The sequence below is a fragment of the Alosa sapidissima genome, chromosome 2 (genome assembly GCF_018492685.1).
Source record: "Alosa sapidissima isolate fAloSap1 chromosome 2, fAloSap1.pri, whole genome shotgun sequence".
Classification (NCBI taxonomy): Eukaryota; Metazoa; Chordata; class Actinopteri; order Clupeiformes; family Clupeidae; genus Alosa; species Alosa sapidissima.
In genome coordinates this window covers 22,775,070-22,789,112 of record NC_055958.1, presented here as the reverse complement: position 1 = coordinate 22,789,112, position 14,043 = coordinate 22,775,070, and the positions used below count along the sequence as shown (strand labels likewise).

Sequence of the window (14,043 nt, the reverse complement as noted above, 5' to 3'; positions counted from 1 at the left end):
TTCTGTGAAATACAATACATTTCTTTATAATAAAAAGCTTTGAAATGAGTCATTTATATTAATCTTTAATAAAACAAGTACAAAAACATTCACAATGAAAACAGTTTCTCATGTAAAATTAACTACCCTAAGCAACAAGGTTTTTTTTACCAATGTTGTGCCATCTTTTATTGAATATCATGATTGCTCACTGAACACTGTATCCAGAGATGATTTGTTTTTGTATATAATATCTGATGAGTACTAAAACACATTTTCTACTGTCCAGTGTGTGATGGTGAATGTCCTGACTAAGTCCAAATACTGGCATGTAATATTTAAGATTACTGCATGTCTGTGTGTGTGGGATTCATTGAATCCTTTGAAAGAAAATCTAAAAATAAGTGAGATGTAGTTGAAAGGGAATGTTAGTGCCAGAGTACTCGGGAGGAATGTAAAGCAACTGCTAAAATGAAGTGAAGAGTCCTAGACATCAAAGAGCGTACAGGCTGGTAGGTGAGTCAGCTTTGAGGCCCATCTAGCGTTTTGTGGAGTTCTCCAGCGACTCTCCATCAGCGTCTACATCCTCATAGTCTCGCAGCTCACTGGAAATGTGGATTTCAATTGTACTAGACTCTGAACCTAGCAAGACAAAATGGGGGAAATGACCATGTTAATTATGGTATGTTCCCTTTGGCAAGTAAAGTGCCTACAGCAGTCACAGACTGTAACTGCAATATGAACCAACACAATTACCCAATTATCGCAAAAGCTACAAATAATCGTGCATAGATAATTTTGTCACATTTCTGACTTTTATATTAATTTCATCCTCCTAGTGCATGAGGGGCAGAGAAATTCTGATTGGTGAGCTTCAGTCGGGCAGGGGTGCTGTGCACTGGGTGTGTTGACCAATCAGGGGTGGCACAGATATTTGGAATATTGAACTGAGTCAATTCATTGACATTCAAAAATCGTATCGCAAATCACAATCGCAATATTTGTCAGAAAAATCACAATTAGATATTTTTCCTAAATTGTGCAGCCCTACTCAAGAGCATTTAAGACAAATTACTGATGGTAGGTTAAAATCAGTGACTGCTGCCAACAAGCGTAATAAAGACCACAAAAATTAACCACTATATTATGTCAGAATTGTAAGTTAGTCAAGTCGGCTTTATTGTCAATTTCTTCCACAATTTAACCCTGTGGTTAATCCATTAACTAAATGAAAACACATGACTTGTGAGGATCTTTTTATTGGACAAGACAGCATAACATATTTTACTGATATTTTTTTATGGGAGAAGGAAGACAACAAAGTTGAGGTTTTGCACAGCATCACTACCAGAAACAACAAATGTCCCTTAGAGTTTCATATATTCTGGACTAGTCTTATGGTGAGGAGATGGAATAAAATGATAGATCAAAATGTATCGATCCTTATTTCATCAATTTTAAATTAGGACTATACATAAAACATTTAGTTTACAGTTTGCAGTAGGCCAAAAACCTAAATCACACAAACATTTGAGAAAAGCTCAAATTTTACTCCTCAAAAGTACAAACTTATCTCTCAATAACGACAAAAATATCCTAAAAAATCTTTGGAGAAATTAAAATAGCTACATTGCCACCTAGCACCTGAACGATATTTCCCCTCAGATGTAAAATAGACTCTCTTTCTGAACACGTATAGCAAGTACTGTAAACCTTTGAACCGTTCACCTCATCAGTCACTCAAACCACAGCAGTCAGAGCTGCCATCACGTTCCTTAAAGACAAGCACATCATGGAACAACGCAGAACATGCAGACACGACAAACACACACTCCTAGTCCAACAAGAACCATTTTGCTGCCCTCATGATCTTGTCGGCTGTATCTGGCCTGGTGCTGCGTCTGTCACCAGCCCTGATACACTGGAGAGCCCTTGCTGCCCTGCCACAGCCCATTACCTTCTGAGAGGACACTGATGCCATCAGAGGGGTGCTGCTGCTGACCGTTGCCGGACATGCTCTTCTTGGCCTCCTGCACGTGGCCCTCGTAAAAGAGCGTGGAGCCCACCACAGGGTTGTAGCCCCCTGCCGCGGGCACAGAGGTGGATGCTGAGTCCCAGGCCAGCTCCCTGCGGCGCTGTAGGCTCAGATCCACGTCAAAGCCCGTCCAGCCATGGAAGGCCAGCGTGTTGAGAAAGCCTTGCATGGGGTTCAAAATGGCCTGGAGAACACCAAGGAATATTCAAATGTAAAAACAAAAAAATTTCAGTTTGGTTTTGTATTATTGCAAGTTTATAATTTTAACTCCACCATGGCACAGTAGTGTTGATGCTATGCTTCCACTCACCATGATGAACCATGTGATGAGCACAGTATTTCTGATATTTTTCAGGTTATTGGCTTCGATGTCCTCCTGCATCTCCAGATAAAAGAGCAGGCTCTCATTGATGAGATTGGGCAGCCAGCTAAAAAGCAGGGAAGACAACAAAGAAGACAGTTCCCTTTACTTTTAGAAAAAAAAAGTATCAAAGAAATGAACACTAATGTGAGGAATATCAGTTTGTTATTTATTAAAAGTACAACAAAGCCTCAGATTAGGTTTTGACAGATATTTCTGTATTTGTAATGAGAGATGCATGCATGTAAAGATTAAAAATCATGTCTGAATGACAAATGAAATAGTGAGAAGATTTGTCTGTAATTCTGCAGAGGGCCCAGCCATGTTTCCATTCAGTGCAGAGCTTTAACTTGATGTAAAAAGCAACTCATTCAGATTGCATCAGATCAGCATGGAACTATTTTGATATGGAACAGAGAAAAAAAATCCATGGCACTCTTCATACAAGAGCTTTTATTTAAACATGGCTTTGTTATGGCAACATGTTAAAAGACATCAATTATTTCATATGGCTTTGAGATATAAGAATAATGTCCTTGGAGTGAGCTTAAAAAGCAAATTCAAGGATACATTAGCTGATCCTGCATTTTCCCTGAAAGAAAATGACAAAAATTATGTGCACTGAATTTTAAACATACGTTACAAATCCAAAGGATATCTTACCATATAAAGAACACCAGCATAATTTTGAAAAAGCGTATTTTAATCTCTGTTCCAAGGCGCCTCTCATTTTCTGTGTAGATTCCTTGCCGGCCCTTCAATAAGGACGTAACTGCAAAGAAAGGGTCAAAAGTAAGTCATGGTCAGCTCTAAGGGATGGACATGGATGAACTTTGTACCTGGTTAAATAGCAACGCTCCCATCTATGAGTTATGAGTTTCATTAAAATAGCCGTAGTCCAGTTTCTGATAAAATTAGTTGTGATATTTAATAACTTTGGTCTGAGAGAGTGAAAAGAAAAACAGGGTGGGGGGGGCTGTGATATGAATGAATTGATCTCAGAAATAGCTGATCATCAAACTCTTGTCCATGATAGAATTCTTAGTATTTCATGAAAAGTCCTGATTGAGGTGGGAGATTACAGTCAAAGTAGAGTAGGCTATGCATTGTTTTCAATGGTCTTCCCCAATGATGATTAATGTTGACTGCACTATGATTCTAGAAATAAAGTACACATATTGTTGTAAAAACAGTATGTTACTGGGTTAAATACAATTCTAAACTAAAATGAATGTGATTGAATCAATTATTCTACAGCCAGTAGGGACACACTTACCAGCTGACACGGTGCGAGAGAAGAGAACGGGGTTCACTATAAGGACCAGCAGCATGGGGGCGTAGGTGGTGATGTAGTGGGGGATGGCATGCTGAAGGCCATTCTCACAGCTGGAGTGAAGAGACAGCAAGGAACACACCCACATCAACTCACAAACTTAAAAAGCCAACAGAATATACATTCCTGACAAGTTCACCTTTTAGATATTATTGTTAAGCTTTAGACATACTAAACTGGAAGACATGTCAAATAAAAACTCCCAATAACACCACATCTGTTAGACACGGTTCTATTGAGCTAGCCTGCTTGTGTAACACACCTGGAGATCGAGGGGTAATAGAGCATGGCTACCCCCTCCACACACAGCAGCACAGCCAGGCCCCATGTGATCATGTGATATAACACAATGGTGCTGCCAAAGGGAGTTCAACATGATGGGTTAGATAGCTCAACATGATGTAACCCAGAAAACATACATACATACAAGTATATTTTAAAATAGTCTGCAGAGCTCCCAATTGGGGGGGGGGGCGGGGTTTCACAGGGCAGAAGCAGCATACCTGATACCTGCAGACCTTTTCACCACCAAGAACACGTCTACAGCATAGCAGAAAGTCCACCAAAACGATGCACTAAAAAACAACTGGATCCACATCTGTCAGGGCCACAGTAACAGAGCCATTATATAACACAAAAAACAAATTCCTCTAAATGAGTCATTGTGATGGCGACGACATCCTACAATAGTCCTACAATCGAATTCAGCTGCAGGAGTAGATCTACGTTTAATCTCCCACCAGTTGTTTCCCAAAATAACACTAAGGAGCACTGGGACAAAAATGCTACACACAACCAAATACCAACAGAGTGATTCACTTATAGAGAGAATGTCTTGCTCTAAATAAAGTCTCTTTCCCTATTCTGTGTGGCGTCCTGCTGGGGGCAAGGTTTACTCAGTTTACTCTGAGCTGCACAACAACAGAGCTTTCAGCTCCCACTTTCTTTAAAGGGTGGGATGAAACATTGATACATTGCAATATTTCTGCTAGCAATACATTATTGGTACGTCAAATATCTATGATCATAGACAGATATATTGCAATGCATTCTTATTATTATGCAATATTGCAGAATCTTGATGCTATCAATTATCAATGTATCACAATGTTATCATGCCGTAGGGGGTGGTTCACCACTACATGTCATGGCCTACTTCAACATGTGGACTGTTAAATTTGGTTCTCAACCTCATAATAATGCCACAGAATGTATTTTCTCTGTTACTCTACATCAGATTTACATGTTAAAGTGAATGAGGGGGTTGTATAGAGTACGCACCGCACTGCCCACACAGAACACCTCTGGCCACACATTGCTGTTATTGGTAACAGAGATTTGGCTGATAAAGTTTGGCAAGCCCAGCCAGATGGATGATCTCAGAATGATCCCTGGGGAGATTCAAAAATGGTTTAATTAATACATTGTCTTTGTCAAACTCTATTGTCTGAAAGTATTGCAATTAAACCACTGCTAAATAGAATAACCTAAATTAAATAAATGTATCCCAAATCCCAGACAAGAAACAAGAAGAAAATGTCCCTTACATAAACAGGCGGGAGAGCCCTTAATAGAATTTGTAATAGAACCTTTGCTTTACTGCTGATAACCACATTGGAGATGCATTGTAGGACTCCCCTCCATTCCAGCCTCAATATCTTTCGGTGTTCTACACACCCATGAATCAATTCACCGAATGGAGTTGTAGGCTACCTACAGGGTATAGTCTATGTAATGATTAGTAGGTTTAGTATCTGGGTTAAATGAGACATGCATACACTATAGTGGAGATAATTTACCTTGAGTAGGCTATGGATAGTGATGGAAGAAGCTATTTTAAACTAATGTGATATCTCTCCTCAGAACACAATATCTCTTTATTCTCATGGTGCTTTTAGAAAGAAAACTGGGAGGGCAGAGAGCAATAGCATATCATAAGGGCATGAGTTTTGATGCGGTAGCCTAAGCCTGACTCTATGGCCTGATTCTTAGTTGCCTACATCATGTCACTGTCAGGCTACACACTAACTTGAATTTATCATCATAAATGCCACGACAGCCCACTCCTTTGCCAAAGAATATAGGCCTATCACTTTTTATTTTATAATTTACCAGACCAACGAATAATTTCTATCGATGCGTCATCATTTAAGTAGCCTAGGCCCTATAGTTGCAACTTCACAGATGAAGACCGACCACACCACGTTTACATGTTAACTCAAGATGAAGGTTTATTGTTTTTTTATTATTATTTTATTTAAGTCTACTATAGCTAGGCTACTTTGTTGTTTCTGAAACATACAGGGTCGTCTGAGACCACGCTAGACCTGTGCCAGCAACGTGTGCCAGAGAAGAGAACCCTTTCACAGATTGGGTTTGAGATGAGGAGGAAAGGAAAGTGGGCCTTACCTAAGCATCCTAAAATATCACACACGCTGATAATGAATAATATCCTGGACGACGAAGCAGGTTTTGGTAGTGGATATTGTCCAAGGCGACGGTATCCTCTTCGTTTTGGTAAAATTTGTATGATAGAAAATATGAGACTGACAGCAGCGCTACCTATGCAGATGGCACCGAAGAAGAGAGGCTGGAAATTGATGACAAATTCAGTTGAAGCATCTCGATTCGGACAGCAAAATGTCTCGAGTCGAGGAGATGCCATTATGTGTAGATTGTGCCTGAGCACAGTGTCAAGAGAGAGAGAAAAGGAAATTCATTCATTAAGGCTGGCCCGAGTTCCCAGTGAAATCACGGGTTGAGCCATCATGTGCCTCTCCTTAATCCCTCCAGTCAGGTTTGAACCGCGTCACTTTGGTTGGAGTCGAGAGGGGGGAAAAATTCAGTAATATTTGGCAAGCCAGTAGTAAGGTAAGTTACCAGTAGTCTAAACAGACAAAAGGAAACATACAGATATTTTTATAACAACAATACAACAATCACAATCAACAACTGCAACTACAACTGCACGTAGGCCCTAGGCATCTTGGCTAATGGGCATGGAAATAAGTTTATTATACCAAGCCCATGTCGCATGGGATGTCCGCTATTTTAATACTATACTTTCAAAATACATGAGTTATTTGGTCAGTTGAAACTCAGTTAACCAAAATGTTAACACATAGTGTCAAATAGCGTCAGTAAGCAAATAGTAACAATATTATTTTCCCGCTCCACTTGGATATGTGAAACACGAAGTATAGCTCCTTAGAGGAAACATCAGATTATACAAAGACCATACAAGGCAAATATGTTTGAATTCATAAAAAACAAATACCTTATGGTAAAGACCTTCACTGTTAATGTGGCTACAGTTTCCAAAAGGTCATCCAAGCTTCTGTGAAGATAGGCCTATTAAGATAAAGATGCTCTGAGTCAAAAGAAAGGTAGGCTAGTATGTCTTTATTGCCATCTAGTGGTTGGTTCATTCTTGACTAGACATAGGACAAGTCTTACCAAGAGATGCTTTGCTATCTTGAATTTCTTTGGTATTGTAGGCCTAAGCAGTTTTCTTGCACTGTAGGCTACTTTTAGGTGTAAATGAAAGCACTGACAATAGAATGTGCATTGTATATTCATGGCACAGACGTTTGGGCTAATCCTTGCAGTGTAAGAAGGCTTGCCCTAGTTGAGATGCTGGAAAATGTGCTGGGTTACTGAAACGTGATAGATTAGTGGATTAGATTGAGAGTTGCCAGCATACCTTGGTCTAGACCCCGAGTTTGAGTTGAGAAGACAAGGTATCACAGTACACAGGGCAGTTGTTTGATGTACATAAGATACTTAATCCTACACATAGAAGAAAAATATAGTCACACACTACTCAAACGGTTTAAATATTTAAAAGTTTCCATGGAGGAAACATACTGTGAATATTAACTTTAACAGTGTAGGTTTACTCTGTGTTGGCTGCATGCAAATGATCTCAGAGATGCCTTGTGTGTAACGGAGTGGAATCAGGAATAATTGCTGGGAATCCAGTGTTGCAAAAATCCTTTGGCTCAAATAGCATGCTGTGATATTTCAGCTATCAGCTTCAGCTAGAACTGATGAGCTGATTTAGAACATCAATGCAATCTCAATACCACAAAAATGTCCGAAAGCAACGGAAAATCTGTGCCATAATTTGCAGCGTCTTTGCACATACCTTTTATTGACTTCATGTCTGGCCTGCATTACACGCCTGGTTATGCCATACTGTCGCTCTCATGTGCAACCTCTTTAGCATGCCAAAAAGCATGTTTGGCATTCTTTTAAAAACAAAACAAAGTTTCCTCGTTTTTGTGCTACTTTTCCTCCCTTCCTCTTCCTCCACCCCCTTTTCCTTTCCTTGTTTCAAGCAGGAGATGATGTATGTGTGTCAACAATGCTAGTGTCAGATTTCAAACCTGCTCAACATCTTTCTGCCCTAACAGTGACTTTCTACTGACTGTAATAGCTTGTGTGTGTATGTGTGTCTGGAAACAGCCCTAAATATCAGACACACACATCCTAAATACCTGCTACCTAATGACAGAGAGAGAGAGGAATAGTAGCCCAGCAGAGCTGCACTTCAGCTGCCTGTGATGAGTGGAGTCTCTCGATTAAATATTAGACAGTTAAACATTAGCACAGGGGCAAAGATCAGCTTCTGACATTACAGAATACCACTGCCCTATGAAGAATGGCTGTGCCTGAAGGAATTGGGAATATCCAGAAAAAACAAGCACAACAAGCTGGGCAAACGGTGTTCTTCTCAAATCCACTGCTGGCAGGTAAGTGGCAGTATATAGAAGAAGTGGTGTTGTACAGTATGTTGTATCCATTTCCATCTACTATTATTTTTTTTAGATACAGAATCTGATTGGTCTCCTATTCATGATGCTGCATACAATGGAAGACTTCTGACATTGAGTCGTATTATTGAACAGGTAAACATGTTCTCATGTACTTTTTAAGACATTGCCTAACACCCTGGCATGTCCTGTCTGGTTGGTTTTGCGGTCTTCCGGCTATTTTGTTATGCTAACTGTTGGGTAGTGTTCTGCAGTGCAGAAATAAATGCAACATTCAAGAAATTACCCTCAAGGTAAAATGATGAAATGAGTTTAACATTTCAATTCTGTATTTAGGGAGCCAGTGTTAACTTGGTCACACTTGACCAGGTCTCTCCCCTGCATGTGGCCTGCCTGCAGGGACACACAGCATGCGCTAAAACTCTGCTGGAGCATGGGGCAGATGTAAGTATGGCCTAACTGCACTTTGCCTTTTTGGTATGAAATTCATTGTCATGTGTTTTTGCTACCAATATTTGGTATATTTTTGTGACAAACAATACCCTCTCTGTGTTCACATTGGAGTCCCACCCCCTAAGGCAAGACAAGAAGGCACATGTTAAATCAGGACAATCAGCTTATTTCCCTGAAGTTAAAGCTGCTGTCTTGCTTTATACTAGACTTGTAAAATAACAACCCATTTCTTCAAAGTTTCTGAAATGCATAGAACTCAGTGTAGTGTGTGCCAGACTGGCGAACCAGGCTTTGTGTGTGCATGCAGGGGAATATCTCCTCTGTAAACGGGAGCACGGCCCTCTCAGACGCATGTGGCTGTGGGAGTGCAGCCTGTGTCAATCTGCTCCTCCAGCATGGGGCCTCACCTCAGGGTGGGAGCACCATCGCCTCCCCTATTCACCAGGCAGCTGCCAAAGGTCAAAGGGCAATTATTTGATTCCCAACTCATATCACAAGTTGTCCCTTCTACTCAAGTCAATAATTGTCTGGACACTGAGGCATGAACCTGAAGCAAAAAATAACAACAATATTGACCCTGCTTCTGGACTGTCCTGCTAAAGGGAAATGTTTGTCCTTGCTGTAGGGCACACAGAATGTATTGAGAGTTTGCTGAAGTATGGTGTGGATATTGACCAGAGCACAGATCAGGCTGGTTCTCCTCTCTACACAGCCTGTTCCAACCAGCACCTCAGCACAGTGAGGAGACTGCTACAACTAGGTAGAACCATTTCTCTTTCATATCTATCCTATGAATTACTTTACACAGAAAAGCTTCAAAATGCAGGAAATGACACACACACGCTCACACACACAAACAGGGATGGGCAGCATTTATAATACACGTATTCAAGTTGCCTGTTTTTTGTAGAACTTTGGAACAGCTTTGACAGTGATGTATCTGTGTTCTCCAAAGCTGATGATGCACACATAAATGTGTCATTGTTTCTTTAGGTGATATATGGGACAACTTTTTGAGCAATGTTGCTGGGCAATGCTCCTGAGTATTCTGCCATGTTCTCTTTGATGGCAACTTATTTTATTTTATTGGGCAACTTATTCTTGGGAACTTGAATCATTAGTAGGCACATTAACATGGTCATCCAATCAGAACACTTAAGACCGGTTATGTGGTAGCCCTGCAACATTGCTCAAAAAGTTGTCCCATGTATCACCTTTATGCCCAATATAACACCATTTAGCTAACGGTGTCATGATCATACCTGACCAACAGCGTAACAGTGCAATATCAAGCATCATGCATTCACAATGTCAGAGACACACACACAGTGCAATATCAAGCATTCTGGAATGCATTGACAATGTCAGAGACACACGCGCACGCACGCACGCACGCACGCACGCACGCACGCACACACACACACACACACACACACACCTATCAGGAATACAACCAAATCACATTCTGATATGTTGTTGTGATCTACCTGTACATTATTATCACCAAAATCATTCTGAGGTCTGTGTACATCCCCATGATTTCTGGCAACAACAACTGTGTCTCTACAGGTGCCAGTGTTAACTGCAGTAAGGACGGAGACTCTCCACTGCACATTGCTGCCCAGCTGTCTAATCCTGAGCTTGTCAAGACTCTGCTGGACCATGGAGCTGACCACAAGGCCAAGAACAAAGTAGGCAAACAGCCTGTGGACATTGCCCCCACCAACAGTGCTGTAGTGAATCTGCTCAAACAGACCACTGGCAGCAGCATTTAATTTTTTCTCGAGTCATTAGTGACTTTACTGTAATGGCATTTATAACCTGCAGGACCTGTCACATGCCCTCCTGTCAGCCACCTTTTCACAAGATGTAGGTGGGAGAACATAAAAGGAAAGGAAAAAAATAATTTACAACTCCAAATCAGAAAAAGTTGGGACGTTGTGTAAAATGCAAATAAAAACAGAATATGATAATATGCAAGTCTCGTAAACCCATATTTAGCAGCAAAAAAGACATAGACATAGATCAAATGTTGAAAATAAAAATATTTACTATTTCTTCATTCATGTGATGTGAATGTGATACAATGATTTTCTTTACAGAAACAGGTCTCATTTTAATGCAGTGCCATTTGAGGTCCAAAAGACCACAGCCATCCAATATTTTTCTTCAGATTCTCTGAATATTTTAATGATAGTATGTACTGTAGATTATGTACTATATGTGTTTGAACTCCCCAAATACTTCACAATTTCATGTTAAGAAGCATTAAAGTGATATTGTTTCATCATTTGTCCACTTTTAACACTGTTTGTTTAAAAGACATGTAAAAAAACACATTATATGCAGGTAAAAGACGTTATATGTTTATTTATTAGTTTATTTGTCAGGGACAATGCAGCACCCATTATTACATACATAATTATCACAGCCATAACAATATGATATGTGTTGCATAAAATGTTTCTATCCAATTGGCTAATTTGCAACCCCAGTCCCTGGTTTGTAAACTAATACATTACCACTCTCTCTCTAATATATATATATATATATATATATATATATATGCATATATGCATATATATGTATACTGTGATATGTACATCTTACAATTAAAAAACATACAGTGCATGCATATGCATACATATCACAGTTACCACTAGGGGGCATAGTAACACCAGCATCATGGATGAACACCTAAGATGCCATGAGTTTACATTTGAATTTGATCATTCTTTCAATCTCAAGACACTGCATTTTTAAGTTAAATTATTATGAGTTTGTATTGATGCAACTAGGCAAATGTGTGTTGTGTTACCGAACTGAATATTGTAAAACAACATAACCCCAAAACACCAAGGCCACTCTTCATTAAAATATGCTTCAGATAATGAATACTCAAATAAAAACCAGTCAGCACTATTTTATATAACTTTGGCTTGATCAGAGTTTTTTTTTTTTCGTATTTTTGATCCGTTGTCCATCCACCGCACCGGACCCCCAAAAGGAGGGTAGAGCAGACACAGTTTTCTGTGAATATCTTAAGAACTGTAGGGCCTAGGATGACCCTTTTTTGACTGTTGGTCTCAAGGGGACATGTCAACCCATCCCATAACCACTCATTTGATGTATTGATGTATAGCCCCACCTAGCTAGCAAAGAACAGGTGTTGTAATCGCATACATCTCTGGCTGATATGGTCAAAACTGCATGAAATTGGAGGTAGGATCATTATGACACCCTCTGAATGCATGCCAAGTTTCGTGGAATTCTGTTCAAGGGGAGCCATTCAATAAATGAATTGATGTGTACATTTAGTGACTGTACACTACGCACACACACACACACATAAAGACACATGCACACACATGCAGGCACACATTGTTTTCTACCATACCAAATGTTTACAAAAAAAAGTTGTTTTTGTAATCTTCATCCTACCTGGCACAATACAAATGCATCAATTTCATCAGTTTCAGTGGACTGAGTGAAACCAGTCGTCTGGCGCCATCCAAGGGGATGTTAATGGGTATGGACAGATCATGCCATGGCCCTGGATCAGGTCTAACGGTTTAAGTGTTTCTGACTTGAAGCTGTAACAGCTTTGGCATTGGACTTTAGTACAACAAAACAAAGACAGAGGCAATGGGTACAGTGACAGCTGTCAAGGCATTTTACTAGAGGCTGTGGCATTTAAGGAACAGTCTAAATTAAAAAGAGTAATTAAAGATACAGACTGAATGCAGCCAAATGTGATGCAAAAGGATCTGACAGGTTATGTAAATAAGGCCAGGTCAGAATCAGGTAAATAGAGAACTGCCCTCCATACAACATGGAAGCTGTTCTCTGCTGTATTGTCCTGAAAAGCAATTGTGGAGTAGCGGTGGAATTATTTGTAACTCACCAACCCTCATTGATTCCTTTTCCCAATTTGTTCCTGAAGGTAAATCATTAACCTCTGACACAAACATGCTTCCCCTCCATACAGAAATGCCCTGATCTCTGCTTCACTTCATCTGGGTTCGATGTCCAGTTGATTTAGTGGTTGCAGATCACTGGCATGTGAGCACTGGTACAGAGCATCTCGCTGTAATTAACGATAGGGCCAATCAAATAATAGCTCCTCTATGCTCCAACAGTCAATGAGCCATTTGAAGTGACGCAGTAAGCACCCACAGTAGTTATAGTCTCATGCCCAGCAATATCAGCTCAAGTTGGGCTGGGTTCCAACCATCAGCCTGCCACCCCATGGCCTGGTAGCACTTTAGAGCTAGCCTCACATCCTCCCAACTAAAGCTTTTACATTACATCCCCCCATGAGGCCTAACATTTCACTTCCATCCATTCACTGCCAAATACAGCAGCACTTAGCACTCAAGCAGCAGCACTGCTTTTCAATGAGCGCTAACAGCAAATAATGCACACTTTTCACCTGGATGCACTTATTTGCGAAAAAAACAAAAGCCCAAGCCAAAACCATTAACGAAAGGAGGAGAAACTTTCACTGCCAGTTTTGACTGGAAACCTTTGGGTCTATAGCAGAGGAACTGATACAAATAACACAAAAGCATGCATGACCTGCCATAAGCTACAAAGTCTTACCAATAAGGTACCAATACACTGCACAGCCTCACTTTAACCCCCTGCTTGTTCACTTCACATGTATGATGTCTGCCTGCTTGTTCACTACACATGTATGATGTATGTCTGCCTGTGTGCGGTTCCCCCGTGGCCAGTGGCCCTGTGCATGACCACTCTGAGCCGGATCTCTTCATAGATACCCTGACCTCCTGCTGAGCCCTCTGATTGGATTCCGCTCACATATCTAACACAGCAGTAATTGCTCTGATATTTATAGTTGCATGCTTTGGGTAATTAAACAAATAGACATGAGGGCAGTCAGAAAACACCCAGTGTCCTGCAGTCTTGTGGGGTGAGTGTGAGAGGAGACGTCGGGGCACATTTCCCTTGGTGTTCTAATTATTGACCTGGTCTGTGATGAGGAGCTCCATTCCTTATCAGCATCTAAGGAGCCTCCGGAGAGAGCAGGTCACTCTGGCGGAGAGGGCCAGAACGCTCACCATGGCCGGACAGAGAGTAGATGTGC

The 14,043-nt window shown here is 40.5% G+C and overlaps 2 protein-coding genes across 5 annotated transcripts; one reads left to right on the top strand and one right to left on the bottom strand.

The window, feature by feature from the left end:
• Window positions 1-49: 49 nt before the first annotated feature.
• gpr143 (G protein-coupled receptor 143) lies at window positions 50-8,225 on the bottom strand. Of its 4 annotated transcripts, none has more exons than XM_042084737.1 (12): window positions 7,856-8,225; window positions 7,412-7,497; window positions 6,986-7,059; window positions 6,118-6,595; window positions 4,990-5,099; window positions 4,212-4,306; window positions 3,971-4,063; window positions 3,652-3,761; window positions 3,039-3,147; window positions 2,325-2,442; window positions 1,937-2,198; window positions 50-621 (listed from the first exon to the last, which is right to left on the bottom strand). In XM_042084737.1, the coding sequence occupies exons 4-12, from the start codon at window positions 6,371-6,373 to the stop codon at window positions 518-520; spliced, it is 1,257 nt and encodes a 418-aa protein (XP_041940671.1). In that variant the 5' UTR covers window positions 6,374-6,595; window positions 6,986-7,059; window positions 7,412-7,497; window positions 7,856-8,225; the 3' UTR covers window positions 50-517. The 4 variants fall into 4 exon arrangements, with proteins under 4 accessions (XP_041940671.1, XP_041940672.1, XP_041940673.1 ...); XM_042084738.1 differs by having other exon boundaries at window positions 6,118-6,520; XM_042084739.1 differs by lacking the exon at window positions 7,412-7,497.
• LOC121704111 (ankyrin repeat and SOCS box protein 9-like) lies at window positions 8,158-11,226 on the top strand. The gene is made up of 6 exons (XM_042084741.1): window positions 8,158-8,462; window positions 8,539-8,618; window positions 8,820-8,927; window positions 9,244-9,394; window positions 9,562-9,696; window positions 10,506-11,226. The coding sequence occupies exons 1-6, from the start codon at window positions 8,372-8,374 to the stop codon at window positions 10,709-10,711; spliced, it is 771 nt and encodes a 256-aa protein (XP_041940675.1). The 5' UTR covers window positions 8,158-8,371; the 3' UTR covers window positions 10,712-11,226.
• The last annotated feature ends 2,817 nt before the right edge of the window (window positions 11,227-14,043 follow it).

Excerpts from the sequence above, each read along its gene's own strand:
- LOC121704111 (XM_042084741.1), top strand. The coding sequence starts at position 8,372 with ATGGCTGTGCCTGAAGGAATTGGGAATATCCAGAAAAAACAAGCACAA. Across the intron at positions 8,928-9,243 it reads TGCTGGAGCATGGGGCAGAT|GGGAATATCTCCTCTGTAAA; the intron begins GTAAGTATGGCC and ends GTGTGCATGCAG. Across the intron at positions 9,395-9,561 it reads TCACCAGGCAGCTGCCAAAG|GGCACACAGAATGTATTGAG; the intron begins GTCAAAGGGCAA and ends TCCTTGCTGTAG.
- gpr143 (XM_042084737.1), bottom strand. The coding sequence starts at position 6,373 with ATGGCATCTCCTCGACTCGAGACATTTTGCTGTCCGAATCGAGATGCT. Across the intron at positions 4,064-4,211 it reads AAAAGGTCTGCAGGTATCAG|CACCATTGTGTTATATCACA; the intron begins GTATGCTGCTTC and ends TCCCTTTGGCAG. Across the intron at positions 3,762-3,970 it reads TATTACCCCTCGATCTCCAG|CTGTGAGAATGGCCTTCAGC; the intron begins GTGTGTTACACA and ends TCTTCACTCCAG.